The sequence below is a fragment of the Symphalangus syndactylus genome, chromosome 6 (genome assembly GCF_028878055.3).
Source record: "Symphalangus syndactylus isolate Jambi chromosome 6, NHGRI_mSymSyn1-v2.1_pri, whole genome shotgun sequence".
Lineage (NCBI taxonomy): Eukaryota > Metazoa > Chordata > Mammalia > Primates > Hylobatidae > Symphalangus > Symphalangus syndactylus.
The window spans coordinates 37,489,160-37,513,688 of record NC_072428.2 but is presented as its reverse complement, the minus strand read 5'-3'; the positions used below and the strand labels follow the sequence as shown (position 1 = coordinate 37,513,688).

Here is a 24,529-nt window from a genome sequence, read left to right as displayed (position 1 = left end):
AAGTGCTACCCATCTGAAGGACTTTTATGGAGATTCAGTTAAATGGGCCCTTACGGGTACAGGAGTAGCCAACATCTGTCCTGGCAGGCTGGGAGGCAGCAGAGTGCTGTGTTTAAGGTCACGGGCACCGGAAGTGGAGAGGCCACCTCCAGGCATGCCTCTACCTGGGAGGCCCGGGGCAAATGACTTAACCTCACCAAGCCTCGCATCTCCTCATCTTGGCAGCGGAGTGAACACCGCCGACCTCGTGAGATTGTCATAAAGATTAATTTGAGAACAAGACACTTAGTGTAGGGCGCGATGTAGCAGACACTCAGAATGGGGACGGGGGTCCCTACCTCATTCATCTCCTCGATGTTGGTGATCATGACAATGATGGGCGTGTGCTCCTGCCACACCATGCGCCAGAAGTCGGCGACCGTGCTGACGATGGGTCCCTGAGTGGCGATGTACACCTTCTCCTCCCCACCATAGCCCTGCGGCCAGCCAAGTCCAGGCTGTCAGGGTCAGAGGCAGTGCTCCCAGGACCCCATCCCCATACTCAGGCTCTTCCCAGGAGCTGGCAGGAGCCAGACTGGTGTAGGGACAAGGCTGGAGGATGGATCCCATCGACTCAGGCCTCCCCTTCAGCAAGAGGCTGTCAAGGTGGGAATACGTACCCGGATGTAGTTGGCATTGATGTAGGAACTCAGAGGGTCGTCAGGGTCTGGTGAGGTCAGACACACTCTGCTGTGAGGGTCTGGGGTGGTGGGAGACAAGTAAGGCTGGAAGCTGGGCCCTCTGGTGCAGGGCCCACCTTCTCTGGCCTATTCCAGGATACCCACATTTCTTCTGCGACCTTAGCAGTTCTTCCTTCCCTTGCCCAGCAGCAAAACACTGACCCATTCATGCTTCATTTTGCAGGTGAGGACTCAGGATGAGGAGGAGGGTGGAGAGAGAGGGGGATCCCCGGGTCTCTACCTGTGTCTCTATCCTTAGCCTATGCCTCTTAAGTTGCCCTATACTCACTGCGTCTTAGCTCCTGGAGAGGAGACAGCTAAGTCAAGAATGGAATTACCTAGGGAAATTCCTGTACAGATCTTGTTCAGCAAGAGACAGCCAGCTTGAGTACACACTGTCATTGACTTGCTGTGTAGGCTTGTAAAACACATGGCCTTTCTAAGCCTCGGTTTTCCTATCTGTCAAATGGAGGCAAAGATGCCTACTTGCTTGGGCTGTTGGGAAGATGAATGAGAAAAGAGATGAGAAAGCTCTGTATAAACTGTAAAGTGCTTTATAAATATAAAGGGCTGTTAAGATTCGGCAGTAGAAGGTTGAGGAAGGCTATTAACATGAAAACGATAGTCTCCTCTATCTGGATTAAGACTGTAGGGTCTTAGCCTCATGTCCACATATGCAAAAGGTTTTTTTCCTTTCAGTTTATTCACATGTCAAATCCTACAGTAAAAGGGTCTCTGTCACTCAGGCTGGAGTGCAGTGGCACGATTATGGCTCGCTGCCATCTCAAACTCCTGGGCCCAAGTGATCCTCCTGCTTCAACCTCCTGAGTAAGCAGGACTACAGCCATGTGCCACTGCACCTGGCTAAATTTATTTTTTTATTTTTATTTTGGTAGAGATGAGGTCTTGCTATGTTGACTAGGCTGGTCTCCAATTCCTGGCTCAAGTGATCCTCCTACCTCGGCCTCTCAATGTGCTGGGGTTATAGGCATGAGCCACTGTGCCCAGCCCCCACCCTGCTCTTCTTCCTGGAGTAGGTTTTGTTTTGTTCCAGCTAGAGCCTCCCTGCATTGACTATTCTGTCAGCCTGCAGAGGCCGAGACTGAGGTTGTATGGGGTAAGGGGGAAGCTGGCTGGGGCCCCAGATTCCTGGGTTCTGGTTTAGTTTTGTCATCAGCCCACTTGTCCAGGACCCAGTTTCTTTCCTATAATAGGGAGGACTGGACTAAAGGCACTTCCAGTGTGCACATTAGGAGGCTCTCACAGGCAGTATAGGGGAGTCATTAAGAGTCTACCCTGCTAAGCCAGAGAGGCTAGGTTCAAATCCTGATTCTGACTTACTAGCAGTGTCAACATGGACAATTTACTTTATCTCCCTGTGCCTTATCTGTAACCTGGGGATGGTCATTCCACAATGACCTTGCTTATCTTGTAAAGGAGTCAACTTTAACAACTAGAGTCCTTATACCAGTAACTAGGACCAACACAAAGTATCAGTTGCTGTTATTACTGACATTATTACAAGTTCCACAAGTTAAAGGATAAAAAGAAGGATCCTAAACCCGGTAGGAGAAGCTGGGGAGGTAAAGGGCACAAGCTTCGCCTCTTTAGCCCAACCCCACTGTCTACGGTTTTGGCAGGTGATTTGGGGCAGTTCTTGTGAAGAGGGGGTGTAGAGGGTGGCAGGGATGGACAGGAGCGAGGGTAAGCGGGAAGGGGGATTTTGGGGGACCTGCAGCAGAGAGGGGCAGGAAGCTCTGTATGGGCCATCTCCCTTCTCCTCGTCTGCAGGCAATGCTGTTCTGTCAGATTCACATGCACAGTGCAAGGTAGGGAGTGGTGAGTAGTGAGGCTGGAGAGGAACCAGGTGCAAAGGGTCTTATAAACCAGCTGGATTTAGGCCGGGAGTGGTGGCTCAAGCCTGTAAGCCCAGCACTTTGGGAGGCTGAGGTGGGCGGATCACTTGAGATCAGGAGTTGGCGACCAGCCTGGCCAAACATGGTCAAACCCTCTTTCTACTAAAAATACAAAAATTAGCCAGAAATTGCCTGAACCCAGGAGGCAGAGGTTGCAGTGCGCCGAGACTGTGCCACTGCACTCCAGCCTGGGCAACAGAGTGAGACTCTGTCTCAAAAACAAAAAAAAAAAAGAAAGCTGTACTTAAACCTGAGGATTACAAGGGTGACAACAATGATGGCATTTAAGGAAGAGAATGACACAATCAGATTTCTGTTTTGCCTCATTTTGGTGGCAATGGTAGAAGATGGAGAGGAGAGTGTGGGAGCCAGAAGACCAGTTAGAGGTTTACTGCAATGATCCAAGTAAGAAGTGTCAAGGATCACAGGGCTGTCCAGCCTGGCATGGCTCCGGGGGGCACTTATGTCAGTGTAGTCTATGTAAATGGTGTCCCCTGGAATTGGGCAACATGAAAGCCCTAACCTCAAAAACGTCACTTGGCGGTGAGGCTGGAGAAGAGGATGTAGATTTGAGAGATATTATTCATTCATTCATTCAAATAGGTGCAGACCCTGGCATGGTGGCTCATGCCTATAATCCCAGCACTTTGGGAGGCCGAAGCAGGCAAGGATAGCTTGAGGCCAGAAGTTCGAGACCAGCCTGGTCAACAGAGCAAGACCTCCACCTCTACAAAAATTAAAACAATCCAAATAGGTGCAGAATGTCTACCATGTGCCAGGCAGCACTGCTTTGATGCTTGGGACACAGCGGAGAAGGGGACAGAAATTGCTCCCAGCATCTTGTTCTCAATGCTGCCTGTGGGTTACTGGTCACTCTGACTGTAACTGTGCATGGACCTCTCTCCCCCACTAGGCTGGAAGCTCCTTGTGCACAGAGTCTCTGTCCTATTTACATCTAAATCCTCAGCCCCTGGGGCAGGAGCTGAGGAAGTGTGTGCCCAGTGAATGAGAGAACAAACCTCAGCATGTCCTGGATCTGAGAGGCAGCCTCTGCTCAGCCTCACCTGCCCTCTGCACCCGCCAACCCAGTCTCTGAGGGCACAGGGTCCATTCTTGCCGGACACAGACAAGATTCTTCATTGGGCTGGGGGCCTGGAGGCTCAGGGCATGGTTGGAGGCAGCTCCAGCCTCTTGGAATGCAGCGGGGACTGCATGGCATCCTGGTCTGCTCCCACCTTCCCCCAGTGGCCATTCTGAGTGGCCAGCAAAGTCCAAGGTTCTAGGATACTCGAGTCCCTCCCTCCAGGCAGGGCTGGGATCGGGGAGGGCAAGACGGGGGAAGAGGTGAGCATCCCTGAATAATGCATCCTGGCCTTAAATGGCGCTTTGTTTAACCGGAACTACCTAGAGACTGTGTAACCATAGCAACTACAAGTCGATATTTTAAAAGTTAAAAATAAGTCATGACATCTTACATGTTGTTGGAGATGCTGATGGCAAAACTGCTTTTTAAAAGCCTTGCTACTCCACAAACTGAATGGTGTGGTTTACGGGGATTCACTTTCAACAAGTCAACGCCCAGGCTAGCCCTGGGGCCTGGGGTCAGAACTTGGCGAGGGTGGCAGGCTCATCGAGGCTTGATAAAAGTTATCTGAAAATGATACCCCAGGGCTGAAAGAGGAGCATCAGGTCACCTGGTCTAACTGCTCCCAAAGGAGGAAAACCCCTTTCAGACCTTCTAGGGGACTGCTCATGACGCCTCACTTGAATACACCGAGTAACAGGGAGCTCACTTCCTGACAGAGACAACTCATTTGCCTGTGGGAGTGGATGTCCCTGTTAGAGGGCTCACAACCCGACCACACTCCACACAGTGTAGACAGAGAGCCTGACTCCGGAATCACAGAGGCCCAGGTCTGAAATTCAGCTCTGCACTTCCTAGCTGTGGGACTGCGGGTGAGCCACTTAACCTCTCTAAGCCTTAACTTCCTTTCCTTAAAATCTGCCCACTCGGAAAAGATAGAGGATGTGAAAGGTGACCTTTCGGTTACCACAGTGTGGCTAGGAGCTGCTGTCATTACCACCCTTTCTCTCTGGGTTTCTAGAGGGCCCAGCACGACACGTGGCCAGGCAGGGCAAAGGACCACAGAGTGCTGTGTGAGGAAATGAACTCGCCTCTGGCCTCACCGGGGTGGTGCTTCCCTTCAGCCAGCAACCCCCAGCCCTCTGTCCCACCTCCTCCAGTGATGAGTGTCCCGTCACCGCTGGAGGCCCAGCTGTGGGCTTACGGTCCTCCTTAGGGTGAGGGGGTCCCCAGGTGAAGCTGAGCCTGCCCCCATCCCTCTGGGGCAGCGAGTACTCACTGGGAAGTATGGTTTTGTACCGGTTCTTCCGCACCAGCCCAGGGATGTCGTACTCTTTCGGATCCACAAAGTTCATGGGGATTTCCTGTGGAAGGAGGACACGAGGTGTGAGCAGCTATGGGCCCTCACAGATGTTTGAATCCAGGGGATGCTGTGCCCCCAACTCCTAGCCCAGGGACTGGCTTGAGTGCACGCATTCATTCAACAAACATTTACTATTAAGAGAGTTAGTGCTCACGAAGCATTCAGAACAGTGCCTGGCACATGCCGAGTGCGTAACAAATATCATAATGACTATTGTTTATGGAGAGCCAGCCTGGCATATATAGACAGTCAATAAATAGCTGATGAATGAAGAAAAAGACAAAAAGTGACCCGGCCAATGGCTGCCTCCTTCCACGCTCCCTGGGCAGCATTCCTCCGCGGGCATCCCTATGTCGGGACCTGGGTTCGTGCTACTTGTTCCGTGGTAACACACACCCCATCCTCATCTCATGTCCTGCCTCCTCTGAGAAGCCTTCCCTGATTCTCCAGAAGGAGAGAAGCCTCTTTCTGAGATCCCAGGAGTATCTGCACCTCCCAACCACTGTCTGTGTCCAGAGCTCTGAGTCTGAACTTCTCTCCTGGCATGTGAGGGCTTCTCAAATCTGGCCTCCCTTTACTTCCAGTTAGGCCTGTTTCTCCCGTTGTTAATCTGCTGTTCTCAGTCCTGCCTCTGAGTCTGGCTTGTGATGTTCTGCCTCCTGAGTGCACTGGTCCCCCCACCCCCATCTCTCCAAGTTGCTCCCACCCTTTAAAGTTCACCTCTGCCCAGGCGCGGTGGCTCACGCCTGTAATCTCAGCACTTTGGGAGGCCGAGGCAGGCGGATCATGAAGTCAGGAGTTTGAGACCACCCTGGCCAACATGTTGAAACCCCGTCTCTAATAAAAATACAAAAATTAGCTGATGTGGTGGCAGGCCCCTGTAATCCCAGCTACTAGGGAGCCTGAGGCAGGAGAATCGCTTGGAAATGGAAGGCAGAGGTTGCAGTGAGACAACATCACACCACTGCACTCCAGCCTGGGCAACAAGAGTGAAACTCTGTCTCAAAAAAAAAAAAAAAAAAGTTCACCTAGGAGTCTGTCTCCTTCTGACATCCTCCAGGATGACTCTCCATGCCTCTTGCCTCTGCATTTCCTTCCAGTGTGTCCACCAGCTTAGCCCTTGACTGCACCTAGCTTCACACTGTTCACTGTTTTTGGACACACTAAGTATGGGCTTTGTAAAATGAGGATCATAACACTTTCCAGGATCGTGAAAATCAAAATAAAAATACAACACATGCAAAACTGCCCCCAGAGTGGGTGCTCAGGCCACGCTCCTTCCTCAACGGTGACCCACCGAACAGGAAATGAGGTAGAGGATGTGATTCTTTCTCGAAGGGGAGATGACGGCAGTGGGAGCTCAGAGGAGGAGCTGAGGCTGGGGTGGTTGAGGAAGGCTTTCTAGAGGCATCTGGAGTGTGTGATGATGTGAGCAAAGTCACGGCAGGAGGAAGGCACAGGCGAGGCTGGCCCAGTTTGAAGTGGACAGTCCCTGCAGGGGTGGGGCATGGGGGCATAAGGCTGGAAAAGGAGGCTGGGGCCACACCAGGTGAGGTGTGCTGATGGTGTATGCAGGTGGTACCAAGTTCTGGGGAACTTGGAGCACCAGATCAGATGGTGATGGAGGTCTTCTCACAGGGGAGAGCTACCCGGTCCAGACAGGCCCAGGGCGGAGGCCAAAGGAAGGGAACTATGAGGTAGGAGGCACCTGCTTCCGTACCCCTCTGGCTTCTACCAGGAGGAACTCGCCCCAGATACTCTTGGCCTCTCGCCTTTTCCTGCTCACAGAAGCGAGGAGTTACCTGTTTGGTGAATTTGGTTGAGGAATGGAGCTTTGGAGCCTCAGCCCCTTCCTTCCTCCTCCTCTCAGGGTCCTCCTGCCAGGAAAGAATTATAGGGGTGCCCCCATGGGGCAAGGTCCAAGATATGCCGGCACCCCTGCGGAGGGTGGAAAGTGCATCTAATTCTGGGTGTCAGTATTGGGAGGCTCACTCTTGCTATACCCTGCTAAGCTCATTTCCAACCTGTATTTTATTGACAACAAAGGTGACATTGTGATCTCCTATGCCTTAGCTCTTAACTGGCTGAGCACTCAAGCAGGGAAACAGGGCTGCCATTTATTGAGCCCCTCGAAGTCCAATAGGAGGCAGCTGGAGGCTGCTGCAGAAGCCAGGGTGGAGGTGATTAGGACCTAAGCTAGGGCCCCAGGGGTGGTAAGGAGGGGAGGCCACTAGAGAGATTTCAAAGGCAGAAGAACAACGCTCGGCAGGAGGAAAGTGGGAAAACACAAGAGTTAGAAGTGAAGGTTCTCTGTGGCTTTCAGAGCACAGCACTGGACAATAAAGACTTAGCATTGTCACTGTACCTCCATCACCCGGCTGGGTGCTCTGCACATATTAGTCTCTTTAATCTTTGCAACAATTCTATTATTTTCATCCCCATTTTCCAGATGAGGAAACTGAAGCTCAGAGGGAAAGCAGCTTGCCCAAGATGGTGGGAGAGCTGATAATAAAGCGATACTAATCTACTGCAGATGCTGAGTTCCAGGGACCATGCTCCACCACATGGGTAGGTGGATGATTGACATGGGTCTACACACAGTGGGGCGACCGGCTCAAGGGAACTCACAAAGAATTCCGCCTGCAGCAGGAAAGGGTCCAGGGCCTTTTCGTGAAGCTCTTCTGCTTGGAGGACACGGGAGGCGCTGAGCAGGTACTCGCGGGCGGACTCCTCACGTGGGGACATGAGATAGCCAAAGCCCTCCTCGTTGCAGCCCGGAGTGCACATGTCCAGGGTCAGGGAGACATTGGAACCCCTCCTGGAAGGACCAGGAAAGGGAGTGTGAGCCTCTGGGGCAGAGGGACGGGCATGAGCTGGGGTCTCCAGGGGTGGGAAATTGAGGGACGGAGAGATCAGCTGGGAACAGAGTGGGGTTGAGGAAGAGGAGTGGGAGTATGACAAGACCCCCTGTCAAAGAAGCGTGAATCTCAGCCCTGAGGCATTGGCCTGACTCCCTATCTCCTGCCTCCTGCAGTGGAGATGTTAACTTAGCGGGGATTTGGGGCTCCAGTTCTAAAAGTTCCATCCAAAGCTACCCCAACATGGCCTTACCCTGGACTCTCCTCCATCACCGTTGGAGGAAGTTCTACCCTGTGATCCCCAGGAAGCTCAGAGAGGGGACACCTGCCCGAAGCACAGAAACAGGGCTTGGGCCTGAGAGGATGGCTCCAGACCCTCCCCACTGCAGTCCTGGGCCCAACAGCCCTGGGATGAGGCTGCTGGTGAGTCAAGGACGTATTGTCCAGGAGAGGCCAGGACCCCAGCTGTCAGGAAGGAGGGAGTCCCAGGAGAAGCATGGTGGCCGCAAGGATGTCTACAATGGGCAAACTCTACTATACTCTGAGTCTCAGACCACAGGACAGGATGGGGCTTCATTACATAGAGGGGGAAACTGAGTCCCCATGAAGGGCCAAGAGTTGTCCAGGCTCTCCCAGTAAGGCGGTGGCAGAGCTGAAACAAAAAGCTAGGTTTCCTGACTCCACACCCAGTGTTCTTTCCATGACATCACACGGGTAACTCAAATTTGGTGTGATCTGGCTTACCCACCTAGACTCTGAAAAGAGGGTGTCTACACTTCTCAAAGTGTGCTCTGTGGAACACTATGAGCTACCCTATAAAAACAGGTTCTAATTGGGTACCCAGGTACATAAAGATGGCAACAATAGGAACTGGGGACTACTAGAGGAGGGAGGGAGAGAGGCGGGCAAGGGTTGAAAAACTAACTGCTGGGTACTATGCTCAGTACCTGGGTGATGGGATCATTTGTACCCCAAACCTCGGCATTATGCAATAGGCTCAGGTAACAACACTGCACATGTATCCCCTCAATCCAAAATAAAAGTAAAAAAAAAAAATAGAGTTCTGTGGTCAAGTGACTTTGGGAAATGCCACATACTGCCCCCTTGCTGGTTTACAATGAACACAAGCATTTTAAAGGCCCTGACAAGTCCTGCAGCAAAGAAACCCACCTGAACTTACTTGAGCATGGGAGAGTGTGTGTGAACATGTGTACACCTATGTGTGCATGTGCAGTAACAGTATTTCTCAGCATTGATCTTGGGGCACTTTGATCTCTATGAATGACCTGGATAGCACGTATCTACACTGGCTACGCTACGAGGCCAGCTCTGCCCTGGGCACCGAGAGTCAGAGTCAGGCATCCACTCTTCTGATCAGGAGCTAAGAGCTCGAGGGCCCGTGGAGCCCACCCCTCCTCCACCCCTCCCACCTCTCCTGCAGACCCATGGACTTGACGGTGAGCGAGGTGGGGTCGGCCTCAGGCTTGATGTCCATCACACAATCAAACACAGGAGTCTCGGGCACTGGGTCGAGGTCCAGGAAGTCATCCTCGATTTTCTCCTCCATCCACTCTGAGTAGGTGAAGGAGGGCTGGCGGCTCACTGACTGGCGCCTGTCCTCAGGGGGCAGTGAGGTGGGTGGCTCTGGGGGTGTCCTCAGGAGGTGCCACACCTGGTTGGGGTGTACAGCATCACGGATCTGGGACCATGCTGGCTGCCCCCCGTGCTCCTGGAGTGCCCATGGGATTGACGCCCCGCCACTCCCTCAGTGTGTCTAGAGCAGCCCTGCTCTCCTGGGAGTTGTCCACAAGGCACTGCCCGGGCCTCGACGGAAGGCTCCATGCTCACTCTCCCTCCCTGCCCCTCCCTCTCCCAGCTCTCTGTTTCTTGTGGCTTCAGGCCTTCTCAGCGGGGCTTGGGAGTTCCTACACCAGTCTTCTCCCTGTCTCATCCCCTTTCCTTAGCCCAGATCACTGCAAACCAATTTTCGGAAAGGAGGAGGCTCTTGCCCCAGGCTGGCACACTTATGCAAAGAGATAGGTATCCCTCCTTGCCCCACCCAGAACGTCCAGCCTGTAAGTCAGATGGGAGCTGGTAGAAATCCAGGCCTCAAGGTCACAGGAGGACAACTTTGAGGTTGGGGTCAGGAGGCGCCTTACCAGGGTGGTAACGAGGACCAGGCCCACGGACAGAAAGACCAGCAGCAGACTGGGGACTCCCCACGTCCCAGAGTCAAGCCAGGCCTGGGGAACATCAGATAAACAGGTCAGGGTGGTGGTGGGGGCACAGTTCTCAGCTCTTGCAATGACGACAAAACCAAGACTCTGAAAAATCACGTCCCAGGTCTGGGGTGGGGAGCAGGCAGAAGAACTTCAGGGGCTTGGAAGTATCTTCTGAACTCAGAGAAGCCCAATCTGGAGGTTGGGGAGGGTGGGACTAGAGGCCCCCAACAGATCCCTGCTACCCCAGGACTCCCCAAAGCTTACTCACCGTGGGTTCCAGCTGTTTCAGGAGCGTCAGCAAAGAGGAGACGAGGTTTGTGGCGTTCTGTGACCAGACGTGGCCATAGCCGCTGAACCAGAGCACCCCGCAGGCAAGCTGTGGCACAGGGGAGCAGGATGAGCATGGAGCCGGCCCCTTCCCCCGTGTTCCCCCGGCAGAGCTCACCCTGCGGCCTCAACCTGGCCCTGCATGGAGGCTCCTGAACCTCTAAGGTCCAGACTGGGCAGCTGAGAGCAGGGCCCCGGTGCTGCGTGCCCAGGGGAGGCCTCAGGACTCTCCTTGGAGAAAAGCTGACTGAAGGGAACCAAGAGAAAGCCCTTTCCAGAGAGGACCTCACAAATATGTACATCAAAAGGGTAGTCTCCCAGAAAGGCCTCCACAGACAGGAGTTCTCAGGAGAACGCTGCAGGGCTGGGAGGTCAGGGGTTGGGGAGGCCCTGTGTTCCGGATTCTTAGGTTAGGGAGGCAGGGTGTGAGGTCTCAGCTGCTGATGCGGTAGCTCAGAATTCCAGCCTTCCCCTCATCCCAGCCTTAAGGGCTTGGAGCTCCTGAGGAACACCAGGGAGGTCCCTTATCCTCCTGCCTTCCAGGTGGCCATCCTGGGGAGGAAGTGGGAGGCTGGCCCTCCGCCCACCCTCTCTCCAGACCCTTGTGAGGCCTGTGCCATCCTTACCAGGAACTGTGAGGCAGCGAACAGGCACAGGCTGCTCCTGACAGTGAGGGAGTGGCTCCCAGCGCCTCGAGGTGGTGGCTTCTGAGCTGGATCTGAGGGCGGCGAGGGAGGAGGGGGTGGCGGCATCTCTCTCTGTGAGTCCTGGAGCCCTTCAGCCTCGTCCAGTGCCTCCATCACTATCGGCTGGGGGAGACCTGTGGAAGACGGGCCATGCGGGCCGATGACTCCGGCCCTGGCCACAGGCAGAGCTCTGCCACCCCTTCTGGGGTGGCTGTGGCTGCCTCTCAATCTAGGATCAGTCAGCGTGGCTCCACTTCCAGCAGTCACCCTCGATTAGCAAAGCAATATTCACCTACCTTCGTCAGAAAGAGCTAAGTGTGGGTGGACAAATTATTTCTCTTTTATTTCTCCAGTAACAGAGTTAAAATGGCAGGAGGTTTTCCAGGGAGTTAATATAGTTGTATTTACGCAGCTTCATTCTTTTCCATCTCTTAAGGAAACAAAAAACAACCACCTCAAACTCAATTAAAAAAGCAGCAGCAGCAGAAAAAAAAAAAAAGACATGGCATAACCAGGCTATGACCCTGAGCAACCCACCCACGCCTGCCCTGTGGATTTTTGTCTCATGTGGGCCATGCCCCAACTGGGGCTGGAGGCCGGACTCTTGACAGACCACAGCCATGTGCCCCCACCCCATCTCAAGACTCCCTGCACACTGAGAGGCTGGGGGCAGTTAGGGCGAAGTGTAGGAAAATCCTGGTGTAGCAGAATTGATACCAGATGTCTGGGGCCACTTCTGGGTCTGTCCCTAGTGATTCCGGAGAGTCACTCCCTCTCTGGATCTTGTTTCCCCACCTGGAAGATGGGGTTTGGGTTCAACCCTAGTTTTTCTAACTGTGCTTTACAGAGCCCTAGTGTTTTTTCAGGTGCACAGGGGCTGAGGCTCTATAGAAGCTCTGCCTGTCCCTGTACCATATACTGGATTTCTGCTAAGATTATTTCAAGGCAGAGTTCTGCTACTAAAGAGTCTGAATACGATTGGCTTAGATCTGAGCCCCTGGCTATAGCACGGGGATTCTAGCTGCGGCCATCTCGGTGAGTCCTAGATATTGGAGGTCTGCACCCAAACTCACAGGATTTAGGGACCTAAACATGGATGTCCCTAAATGGGGACATGTTCTTGATGTTCCCTGCCGAGAGGGACCAAAACATGGATGTATACAGTTTGACAGCTGGGAAGGGGCTGTCTACATATCATGTTGTATATGGGACAATGGACTTGGGTGACAACAGAACCATGTGGGCCCAACATAGCTGTTTGTCCATGAGCTGCTCGCTCACTTGATAAACATTTACTGAGCATCTCCCATGGTCTGGATCAAGACTCTGGTGCAGAGAACCCGATCCTGGAGCTGTGTTTGTTGCACAGGCTCCCGCTTCCCAGCCGGGCCCATTTCAGCTGCACTCCTTGCAGTTCCTCAGGTAAGCCCGCCCCCTGTGCTTTGACATGCTGTTCTCTCTGCCTGGAACATCCCTCCAACACCCTGCTCCCCTCCCCTGCCTCCCACACACTTTGCCAAGGTAACAATCTTGTAGACCTCAATCAGATGTCCCCTGAAGTAGGTCCTGCTCTATCACCTATGAGCACCCCATGCCTCTCCTTCATATCATCATCATCATCAGCAGCAGCAGCAGCAATATGCCTGGAATGTGCAGGGGCCCTTCTCTGTGTGCCTTACATGGGTTAACTCCTTTATTCTTCACAGCACCCCTATGGAGTTGCTACTACTATTATCCCCATTTTACAGAAGACGAAGATGAGGTGCAGAGAGGTTAACAGAGCTGCCCAAGGTTGCCTAGCTGGTAAGGGTGGAGGTGGCTTCAATCCAGGGCAGTCAGATAGGCTTCAGGCTACATTACACTTGCCATGGGTTGTAAAATAATTTTTGAATATCATCTCCTCTACCCACCAAGAAGTTCCATGAAGGCAGAGTGGTATCAGCTTTGTTCATCCCGATGTCTACAGCATGTAGCATAAGTCCTGGTGTGTAAGGCTACAATAAATGTTTACTAAATGAGTGAATGATGATGGGCAAAGGACACTCTTTTACTCAGTTTTTTTTGCCTGATAAACGGAGATAATAATACATACTTTGAAAAGCTGATATATATATATATATATATATATATATATATTTATATATATATATATTTTTTTTTTGAGATGGAGTCTTGTTCTGTCACCCAGGCTGGAGTGCAGTGGCGCGATCTCGGCTCACTGCAACCTCCGCCTCCTGGGTTCAAACAATTCTCCTGCCTCAGCCTCCTGAGTAGCTGGTATTGCAGGCGTGTGCCACCACGCCTGGCTAATTTTTGTATTTTTAGTAGAGACAGGGTTTCACCATGTTGGCCAGGCTGGTCTTGAACACCTGACCTCAAGTGATCCACCCACCTTGGCCTCCCCAAGTGCTGGGATTACAGGCGTGAGCCACTGCGCCTGGCAGCTGTTATAAATATTTTAGATACTACAGATGAAACACCTAGCATAGTGTTCAGCATTTAGTAAGTACCCAATAAATGGCAGATTATAATGCTAACACATAATTCTTGCCTTCAAAAGGCTCCAGTCTCGTGGCTAAAACAGACCAGTAAAGACATGTTTACAATACAGTGCATTAAGCAATAAATCTAAGAGCCAGTGGAGTCTAAGAGGGTCACGGGAGGGCATCTACCTTTGTCCATGGAGGTTATAGTTCCTGACCACCTGAGCAGTCAGCTCAGATCCTGAGAGCAAGGTGAAAAAGGAAAAGCTGCTGCTAAAAGAAGGATCTTGTGGGAAGGGAAGAGTTGCTACTATTGATAAGCAGGGGTTTGATTTATCAAGGGGCAAGATCTCTGTCCACACACAGTTGACAGGTGATGCCAAATATGGAACAGTGGGAAGGGACAGACCCAGGGGTTACCTGGCTTCTGTGCCTTGGTTCTGCAGAGCACATACTTGGACCTTGGGCAATCCCTTCTTCTCCCTGGATCTCAGTTTCCTTATCTGTAAAAAGAAGGGCTTGAACTAGAATTCAGCGCTTCTTAGATGTTTCTGCAAACCTCAGAGAAGAGGGAACATGGGACTATGGGGAATAACATGATCTTGGACTTGGCTGCATTTTTTTTTTTTTTTTTTTTTGAGACAGAGTCTTGCTCTGTCACCCAGGCTGGAGTGTAGTGGCGTGATCTTGGCTCACTGCAACTTCCACCTCCTGGGTTCAAGCAATTCTCCTGCCTCAACCTCCTGCGTAGCTGGGACTACAGGAACAAGCCACTGCGCCTGGCTAATTTTTGTATTTTCAGTAGAGACGGGGTTTCACCATGTTGGCCAGGCTGGTCTTGAACTCCTGACCTCAGGTGATCTGCCTGCCTTGGCCTCCCAAAGTGCTGGGATTACAGGCGTGAGCCACTGTGCCTGGCCTGTATTAAGACATATGGGTGTTCTGTATTCTACACTATGATATATTTGTACTCGTTTTGATATGAAAATAATGTGTTTTATTTCCCTCTCCTAAAGCTCTGAATCACAAATTTTGCTTCAGGAAGATGTGTGACATTTATCCTATGGCTTTGCCCTCAGGGATACATGCACCCCAGTCTGAGAAGCACGGAATTTACCTGCAATAAAACATTATGCAGCCATTATAAATGACTCTGCTGATGAATATTTGACAAACATGGGAAAAAATTTTGATGGTATGGACTAAGAAAGGCAAGGTTACAAAACAGTATAATCTCACTGACCTTAAAAATTAAGAAAGTATAAATATGTCTATAAAAAGATAGCAAATACCTGATGTGAGATTAGAGGTTAACATGAGATAGAGATCATACAGCATGGAGCAGTGAACTCTTGGCACACAGTAAGTGCTTAATAAATGTTGTACACAGTAAATGGGAAGACTAAAGCCAGGTAGTAACACCAGGTCTTTGGGGTGGGGTGAGATTAGAGGTGATTTCATTTACATATCCTAAATTTCCTCTAATAGATAAATATATATGTGTGTGTATACATATACAGACACATGCACACATGTATTTGTAGTGAGAAAAATATTTTTTTCAAAAAGATCAAAGTTCTGAGTTGATATCATGAAGCCTAGTCAGGATTCTCAGGTTTCAGGCCTCGACTCCCACCTGTCACATCTAAATGCATACACTGGGATGTAAGAGATTGACAGAGTATGCGTGGCTCTGTGAGACCCACCCAGCAGCAGAACAGCCACTCCGGAGGCAGGTCCCTCGGAATATGTGTGATCATTACTTTTGTATATGAAAGATAGGTTAACTGTCTTGCACATTATGGAGGTGGTAGGAAAAACTGCAGGCTCGTAGAGCCCTAGATGTGTAGCTCAGAGAGGGGGTGGCTTACAATTTTTTTAAGACTACTGGTCACCTGGCAGCCCTGGGGACCAGATGCATCCAACTGATGGGTATTTACTGGGCAACTGGTAGATGTACATCTTTCAGAGCAGGATTTATTTAGATATTTTTCTGGGTAGAAGTCTGACTTTTTTTTAATCCAGCAAGATATGTTTCAAACACACACTATATTCTGCACATAATTTTTGGGGAGATGCATGGACCTCAGGTTAAGAACCCCTGATCTCAGGGGTGAGCAGTGGATGTCTGTGATGGAAATTGGTGTTAGTTTCAAAGACGGAGAACTGGGCTAGGGGCCTGCCACTCTGGTTTTAGTCTCTGCTGATTTGTGCATGAGTCCAACACACATTTATTGAACACCGATTATATGTCAAGCACTGGGAACACAAAGATTCAATGTCACGCAATTCAGAAAAGTATTTACTGGGTGCCTACTTTGTCAAGCATGGGGCTAGGCTCTGGGGTTATAGCAGTGAAGGAAACAGCCTCCACTTGCACAGACCACTGTGGTCCTAGGCCCGTTTATTCTTTTGGGCTCTGTCCTGCTCCTAGAAATGATGTCAGCTCTTATTCTTTCCCTGCCCTCTCCTTTACTCACTTTCTTGTTCTGGGAATAATACCACCTCACTGGGCTGGCTCTCTGCAGTTCCCAAAGTGCCTCTGCACACGCAATTGCATTTGCTTCTTTCGACAGCCCTATGAGGTAGACACGATCATCGTCAGCCCTGTTTTGTCACTGAGAGGCAGCTGCTTGTGTCAAGGGCTGGCTTTTCAATAGTTCACAGCGAGGTGGCTGCTTTGCCACGCATGAAACCCTGACTCAGAGGCAGCTTGCTGACAAGTGATTTAACATCAGGCTCCTCATGGGCTCACCTCTTGCACAGGATGATGGGATTTTCCAGGCAAGAAAAATCAAGGCTTAGAGAGGTTAAGTGTCTTGCCCAAGTAAGTGCAGACCTGAGATTCAAACCCAGGGCTTTCCAGCATCAAGTGATGTTTCCATTTTGCCATGCCGCTTCTCAATAAAGGGTCACTGCAGCAAGGCAGGGAGGTCCTGTGTCTGGGGTCGGAGGGGAGGCGGGTGGAACCTTGAACCTTAATAAGTTGCATGGGGGCCACAACGCAGATTTTGTGCCTGGTCCCCAGCTGATGGAGCCTCAAAGTATACATATGGTATGGAGGGAAGGAAACAAGCCCTGGAAGGCAAAGCTCAGTATCCCAGGCCAAAGCTGTAGGATCCTGGGTAAGGCATGCAGGCAAATGGCCTTCAGATTTCACCTGGGTCACAGGGAAACACTATGATCCCTCTCCTGTCACCCAGCTCCCAAATCCCACCATTGAACTCTGCAGCTACTCTGTGCCCTGGAGCTGGTGCCGCCTGAGCTCCAGAACTGTGGCTGCTCCTGTCAGTGACTCATTCTTTGAGCTCCCAGGCTGCCAGCCCACCGGAACTGGAGTGGAAGGCTGGCTCAGCCTGTTCCTGTTTACATGAGAAAGCAAGCTCTGCCCCAGTTAGCTTTTCTTCCCTTCCCAATGTGGCCAGCAGTCACAGGCAGCCCTACCCAAAAGAACATGACACTCAGACCTGCCCGGACTTCATGAACTACTGGCTGTCAGAGCCTGATGGCTACTGAGGGATATCTGGTTCAGCTGGTTAATTTCTCAGATGGAAAAACAGGCCCAGAGAGGGGAAGTGGCTTGCCCAAGGTCCACAGCCAGCCAAGGGCAGAGCCTGAACGTTGAAGACTTACTGTGTGCTGGGTGCTGTTCCAAGTGCTTACATGTATTAACACATTTAATCCTCACAACAATCCCAGAAGGTAGGCGTTGCTCTTACCTCCATTTTACACATGAGGAAACTGAGTCACAGAGACGTTAAGTCACTTGGCTGAGGTCTGCTAATAAATAGGTAGAAGCTAAGACTAGAACCCAGGCAGACTGCTTCCAGAGCCCATGATATTAGCCACACACGAGATGAGACTAACTCCCTAGGCCTAGGACCAGGCATTCTGCCTCCCACATCACTTCATTGTCAACAAGTCTCCAGCAGTCCCACCCCTCAACCATCTGGGTAATGATGCTGGGCTCCATGGCCTGTCACTGTGTCCAAAATGCCACCAGTAGACACTGACTTCTTGTTCATAGGATTGTTGCTCCTATCTCATTGTGGGGACGGAGGGTGATACAGGAGCGGTAGGGGTGACCTTGGGCAATTTCCCAATAGCTCTCTCCTGTGAAGAGATGAATCCACAGGGAGGATTTGCCTTCCCTTATCCTCCTATCCTGCCAGCTTGGAGCCAGGCACATTGTCAGTCTTATGCTGTTCAACATTCACAACTGTGCTGCAGGTTGACATGATTGTCCACGTCTTACATGGGAAGCCACTGAGGCACAGAGAGGTTAAGTGACTTGCCTGGGATTACAGAGCCAGACGGTGACAAAACTGGACTTGAACCCAGGTTGGTGGGTCTCCACAGTCTATGATTTTTCTCTTATTCCACAGAAAGGTCTGGAAACCCACAAGGGGGATGGGTGGAGCAGGTTTGCCTACCCGGCCTATTTTGAAGTTTTGCTTGGATAGGTCCAGAATTGAAGGAGGTACTGCTAGAGGAACTGAGAAGGGCAGAGTGGTGGAAGAGTCTAGAAGGAATAGGCCCAATCAGCCAATTCTACCACTGCAATATCACACCCTCAGCACTCCCGTGGGCTCTGAGAGGAAGAGCCTGGCCTCGCTGGGCACTGCTGTCGTCTCTGTACTCACTGGGAGAGGCTGGAGGTGGCTCCCTATTTTCTGCTGCCATTTGCGGGTGTGTAGCAGGCAAAGTAGGTGTTAGAGGATATACGGTGCTGAAGAGCAGAGTCCCTGCAACAAGGCAAACACTAACCAAGCACTTGCTCTATGCCTGGCCCTTCACTAAGATTATCTCCTGCCTTAAAGATGTTCTATGTTTCAACCTCAACACTGACCAACAGGACTCCTAGTGAGAGAAGCCCTGGAGGAAAAAATTTCTAGCTTCTCTCAGCAAAGGCAAACGCAAACAGGTGGTGGATTTGGAATTCTGGGAATTTGTACTGGCTCTCTGCAACCCCTCCACCCTGTTAGTCCTGCTGATCAGTGAGCAACACGACCAAGAGATCAACAGGAGGAGGTAGGAAGATGATAAGGGTTTGGGACAGCAGCAAGTCCATCTCGGATGGTAAGCTGGCTGAAGACAGGGCCCAAGTCTTGTTCATCTCCACACTCTCCAGGCAGGCGGGATGGGGGTGGGAAAAGGAATCAAATTTTGACATAAAAAGATTCTGGACTAAAACATGGGTGCTCACCACTTATCAGCTACATGACTTAGGCCAGTTGTTTAACCTCTCTGTAACGTAACTCCTGTGGTGGTCTTAAAATATGTCTGTAATTCTTCATTATTTCTCCCATCAATAGGTGGCATCTATGTCCCCTCTCTGGCTGATTGCCCTGATGGAGTGAAGGCGGCAGAAGTGATGTTATAGGACTGTAAGGCTAGGTCATAAGAGTCCATGTAGTCACCGGGCATGGTGGCTCACCCTGTAATCCCAGGACTTTAGGAGGCCGAGGCAGGCGGATCACATGAGGACAGGAGTTCGAGACCAGCCTGGCCAATATGGTAAAACCTCGTCTCTACTAAAAATACAAAAATTAGTCAGGTGTGGTGGTGTGCGTCTATAGTCCCAGCTACTCAGGAGGCTGAGGCAGGAGAATCGCTTGAACTTGGGGGGCAGAGTTTGCAGTGAGCCAGAGAGCACGCCACTGCACTCCAGCCTGGGAGACAAGAGCGAAACTCCGTCTTAAAAGAGCAAATAAACTTGCCTCATAGGACTTAGAGGATGCCATGAATGAAAACATGCCAAATGCTTAGCCTGCTGCCTGGCACATGGTGAGTACTCAATAAATGGTAGCCAGAATCTAGAGATGATGGGGAAAGGGGAGAGTGAGAGAGAGGCAGCAGTAAGGATTTCCCTTTCATCTGCCAGATGAGCCTCCCAGGAGGACAATGGGTGCCCCACCTGGACATGGGCAGGGGCTTTGAGGCTGCTGGTTGGCAACTGGGGTCGGTGGATGGAGTGGGCATGGACTGGGGGTGGAGGAGTTTTGTCTCTGCCAGCTAATTAAGTCCAGAATGTTAACGAGCTTTCAAAACAAAATACAACTCAAGTACTCTTTGGATGGGATATAATAAAATGGTTCTATCTGAAATTGCAAACAGCTTTGTTGCTGCAAACAAAGGCTCAGTTCTTTGTGTCTCTTTGGCGTGGAGGCCCAGAAGTACGAGGGTGAAAAGGGTCAATGAAACTCTGAGGGTGTTGCTTCCCCCAGCAGCTGCCCATGCTGAGAACTAAAAGAGCTGACAGCAGAGGCCCTGCGGCAGTGAGGTACCAGAGGTCCCCAGTGCCTGAGACTTAAGCACAAATGCTTGGGGAGGAAGGGACAGACTTGAGAGAGCATCTTGCTCCATCCTCTCATTTCAAAGATGAGAAAACTGATGAGATCCAGAGAATAAGAGGCAAAACCAGGACTGCCATGCTCATCTTTAAGCCTCTAGTTCAGCTCTCTCATTAAGCTAGCATATGAAGTTCAACAGGGATTGCCTGTGGATATCTGGAAAGTCTAAGGCTTGAGGCCCCATGGCAGTGGAAGGCTGGGTCCTGGCTTGGGGTTCTTTGAAGGGTCCTGTTAAATGCCCTCAGAGGTCTAGGAAAGTCCAGGTGACAGGAAGTGAACTCTTCAGCCCAAGGTCCCCCCAGGACAGCAGGGCAAATCCCAAGCCTCCAGAGGCTGCCACCATCAGATGGTCTTTGCAGCCTGGGAGGCTCACACCACGTTCTCAAGGTGTCAGGGGGCCTGGACTCTCTGGCTGTGGATCTTCGGCATCCATCTCACTACCTCAGGGGGCCTTCCAAGTGTCCTGTAAATTCAAAGAGTGGGACTACGGGTCTTTCAGGGTCCTTCTATCTCTAAAGATCCACTGTTACTTAAAAATAAATCTGAACCTCTGCTTTAGTTTAATTCAATGGCTTCCCTTTGTTCTTAGGATAAAGACCAAAATCTTTGCCCTTGCCATGGCTAACAACAAAGGACCACCATGCTCTGGCCCCTGCTTACCTCCCCAGACTCTACCCACACCTTCTCCTAGTTTTCTCTGCTCTGGCTTCTTCCAGATCCTCTGTTGGAACCAGTATGGGAAGCAGAAAAGTCTGGAAACTGGTGGTTCTGCTCTAGGATGTTAATGTCAAGGAAATCCTCACACAGTCCCCAAGGGTGCATGTAAGCCAATGTTCTCTCCTGTGCTACCTGTGGTGGGGGTGGGGGTGTAGAGACATCTGCAAGCATGGCTGGGAAGCTGGTGGGCCAAGTGTTCGGGGACATCTTGGGGAGTCCTGTGCAGCCCTTAGGAGCAAAGGATCAGAGTACCATGGCACCATGGCGGAACTTAGAAACACTGTATTCAGTAAAAAGAGCAAGATTTAACACAGTACAACATGCACAATTAAAAATATAGACACAAAAAACATCACCCATTCTGCAAGGGCACATAGCAACAAAAAACGCACATTAAACACATTACCTATCGAGAGAGGGGACACAGCAGTGGGACATGAAAGGAAGTAAATAAGTGAATAAAACTAAAGAGAGAGCCTGTATGGCCCACTGGAGATAACAGGACCGTGCACTGAGGAGTATGATGGACGATGCTCTAGAAATTCTCGAAAACCACCTTTTCCTCTCCAAGTAAACCCAAAACAAAACCACCGAGTTGGAAGTTGAGCCAAGGTCCAATGGGGGAAACAATGAACGGAAATTGAGGGCCCTTCACCCTGTCTGCATCCTGGAACTGACAGAGCTGGAGAGAGAGAAACCCTGGCTGTTTGGGAATCAACAACTCTGAAGGGAGAAAGACTCATGGACTGAGCTGCAGCACAGCCGACTGTCAAGGAGACCCCTGAATCTCGTTTCTTCTGAGCTGGTTCACCAACATGACCTCTGAGTCATTTTCTGGGCTTTCTACAGGGAGAGGGGAATTCCATGCCTTGGTGGCTGTCTCCAAGAATAACCAGCCCCATTAAGATCCCCAGGGTTGGGTCAGCCCCAGGTTTCCACCTGCCAAGCTGAATCAATCAACCCAAAGGGTGGTGACTCAACTCAGAGGGCCCCCTCTCTCACTAGCTATCACTCTTGCTTGGCAAGGATTAATTAGTATTTTGGAGTGGCCAATCATTTTTTCTTAATGATTTTAGAAAATATGAAGACCTCCCCCTACAATAAAAGCATAAAGCAAAACCAAGTCATCCATACTCTTGCCTCACTGAGAAAGGCGTTGTTTTCCTTTTGATGTGTTTTTCTCTCATTGTAGGTGCACTTTTACCATGTGCATCGTTTTGTACGTAGGCATATCCTGAGACTATGCCTCTTTGGATTACAAGGGTTCAACTTTTAAGCAATATGGCAGACAGCCTCCAAGGTGGCCCTCAGTGAACCCTGCCTCCTGGTCTTCACATCCTTGTGCAGTCCCTCCTACGTGGTCCCAGGGTTAGTCTTCGTGACCAATAGCACACAGCAGAAGTGAAGGCATGTCACTCTAGGATTAGGTCCTAAGAGACTGTGACTTCCATCTTGGACACGCTCTTGCTCCCTCGTGTGCTTTCTCCTGGATCACTCACTCTGTGGGGAACCAGCTGCCCTGCAGTGTGGCCGCTGAGGCAGCCCGTAGAGTGTCCTGTGTAGCAACGTACTGAGACCTCTGGCCCAGAGGCTGCAAGGAACTGGAGCCTGCCAATCACCTGTGAGTGAGCTTAGAAGTGGATTCTTCAGCTACAGTCGAGTTTTGGGATTATTGCAGCCCTGGTCAACATCTTGAGATGTTGTGAGAGATCCAGCCAGATTGACTTAGGCCATGCGGCTAAGTCATTCCTGGTTTCCTGACTTAGAAACTGTGGGGGATAAGAAATGTTGTTTTAAATTGCAAAATTTTGGGGGTAATTTGTTATATAGCAAAATATAACTAATGCAAGCAGTTTTATCCCTCCCTCAGGTAATATGGACTTTCATAGCAGGCTGTATTCCCATTGAGGAGAGACAGGCCTAAGAGGATGGGGGTTGCCCTGCTGCCGGATACCAGGACCCACTGGGAGGCTACTCAAGACTGGCAGAGGGTGGCACTGGGCTGGGTAGAGGACTAATGCACAATTTCAAATGGTCTTCTTTGTGATTGATAAGGGGTTTGTCTCAAGCTAGGTGATGTTCAACAGGGATGTGGGAAAAAAGATGATCTTTTTCGGGCCTGACGCGGTGGCTCACTCCCATAATCCCAGCACTTTGGGAGGCCGAGGCAGGCAGATCACAAGGTCAGGAGTTCGACACCAGCCTGGCCAACATGGTGAAATCCTGTCTCTACTAAAAACACAAAAACTAGCCAGGCATGGTAGCATGTGCCTGTAATCCCAGCTACTTGGGAGGCTGAGGCAGGAGAATTGCTTGAACCCGGGAGGTGGACGTTGCAGTGAGCCGAGATCGCGCCACTGCCCTCCAGCCTGGGTGACAGAGTGAGACTCTCTATCAAAAAAAAAAAAAAAAGATGATCTTTTTCAATATCTAATAGTCACATCAGACACAGCTCAAATAGGGCTGAGAGGGGGTAGGCTAGTGACTGGTCCTCAGAAGAAGGATGCTCTATGCAAAGCCTTGCCTTGTTTAGGAAAATGGTGTGCAATGGGAAATTCTGGGCAGGCTTCTCATCTGTATTTTAAAAGGCAACATTATCCCAGCTGACATCTGGCTTATGTCTGGTTCAGACAGCCTAGTTCCCTCTTTGCTGATAACTCTTCTTGGTCCCTTACATCCTTCACTGTTTTTTTTTTTTTTTTTGAGACAGATTTTCACTCCGTCACCCAGGCTGGAGTGCAGTGGCATGATCTCTGCTCACTGCAACCTCTGCTTCCCGGGTTCAAGCGATTCTTGTGCCTTAGCCTCCTGAGTAGCTGGGATTACAGGCACAAGCCACCATGCCTGGATAGTTTTTGTATTTTTAGTAGAGACAGGGTTTCACCATGTTGGCCAGGCTGGTCTTGAACTCCTGACCTCATGTGACCCACCCGTCTCAGCCTCCCAAAATGTTGGGATTACAGGCTGAGCCACTGCAACCAGCCCATCCTTCAGGTTTTAACCACTTGGAATTAAAAAGAAACAGCATCAAGGTCCTAATAAACATCCCCACCTGTCCCACACATCATTTTCGTATGTGTGTGTGTGAAATTCCAAAGTTTAGAGACGTAAAGTGATTCACGCAAGATCCAAGCTCAAAAAGGGCAGAGTCCAAATTCATTCACATCCAGGGCTTCTGAATCCAACAATAAGAAACCATAAAAAAATGAGCTGTGAATAAGACTTTATGGTTTACAAACCCCCATTCACATCCATTGTCTCACTGAATTCTTATAACTACCATGAAAAAAATTGCTTTTCTCATTTCACAGTAGAAATGCCTCATGGGAGGGATGGAGCAGTACAGGGCTTGTCCAAGCCCATCAGTGAAAGGCAATGCCCAATACAAGGGCAGACACACTCAGCACTGTCCTTACACCCAGGAAAATGTCCCTCGTCCTGATCTCACACTTTGAAGGGCACTGCTCCAATCCTCCACCAGGTATGCTCCTCCTCACAGGTAAGGAGTCCAGGGAACCAAAGGGACATTCTCCCTGTAAGGCCACATATTCAAAACCCCAGATTCCCTGGTCCAACGCTCCTCAGCCTGATTCCTGGACCTGGTGGCCCTCTTTTTTGACTGCTTCATAAGAGTACACTGTGTTGTGTGTATTCCTAGAACTGGCTAAGGTGACTGTTTGCAGAAGGTGTGTTTGGAGCTCAGATGTGTGGGCTGGGGTACCCATCTACCCAAGTGCTCATGAGTGTCCTTGTGGTGCTGGACAGAGCAGGGGTGGACTGGAGACTGGCTTTCCCTAGACC

General features: G+C 50.6%; 1 protein-coding gene across 9 annotated transcripts in view; it reads right to left on the bottom strand.

Moving 5' to 3' along the window:
- The window catches only part of PTPN5 (protein tyrosine phosphatase non-receptor type 5), a 63,480-nt gene that overhangs the window by 4,996 nt on the left and 33,955 nt on the right, over nt 1-24,529 (bottom strand). For 6 of the 9 annotated variants that reach the window (XM_055282187.2, XM_055282178.2, XM_055282184.2 and 3 more), the window contains 8 exons: nt 11,116-11,309; nt 10,431-10,538; nt 10,100-10,183; nt 9,371-9,612; nt 7,711-7,900; nt 4,999-5,083; nt 660-739; nt 339-476 (listed from right to left, as the gene is read on the bottom strand). In XM_055282187.2, coding sequence (XP_055138162.1) covers nt 339-476; nt 660-739; nt 4,999-5,083; nt 7,711-7,900; nt 9,371-9,612; nt 10,100-10,183; nt 10,431-10,538; nt 11,116-11,309 — 1,121 coding nt within the window. Of the gene's footprint in view, nt 1-338; nt 477-659; nt 740-4,998; nt 5,084-7,710; nt 7,901-9,370; nt 9,613-10,099; nt 10,184-10,430; nt 10,539-11,115; nt 11,310-11,471; nt 12,035-14,078; nt 14,162-24,529 lie in introns of those variants that run through there. The other 3 variants (XM_055282185.2, XM_063641045.1, XM_063641046.1) reach the window with 3 other exon arrangements.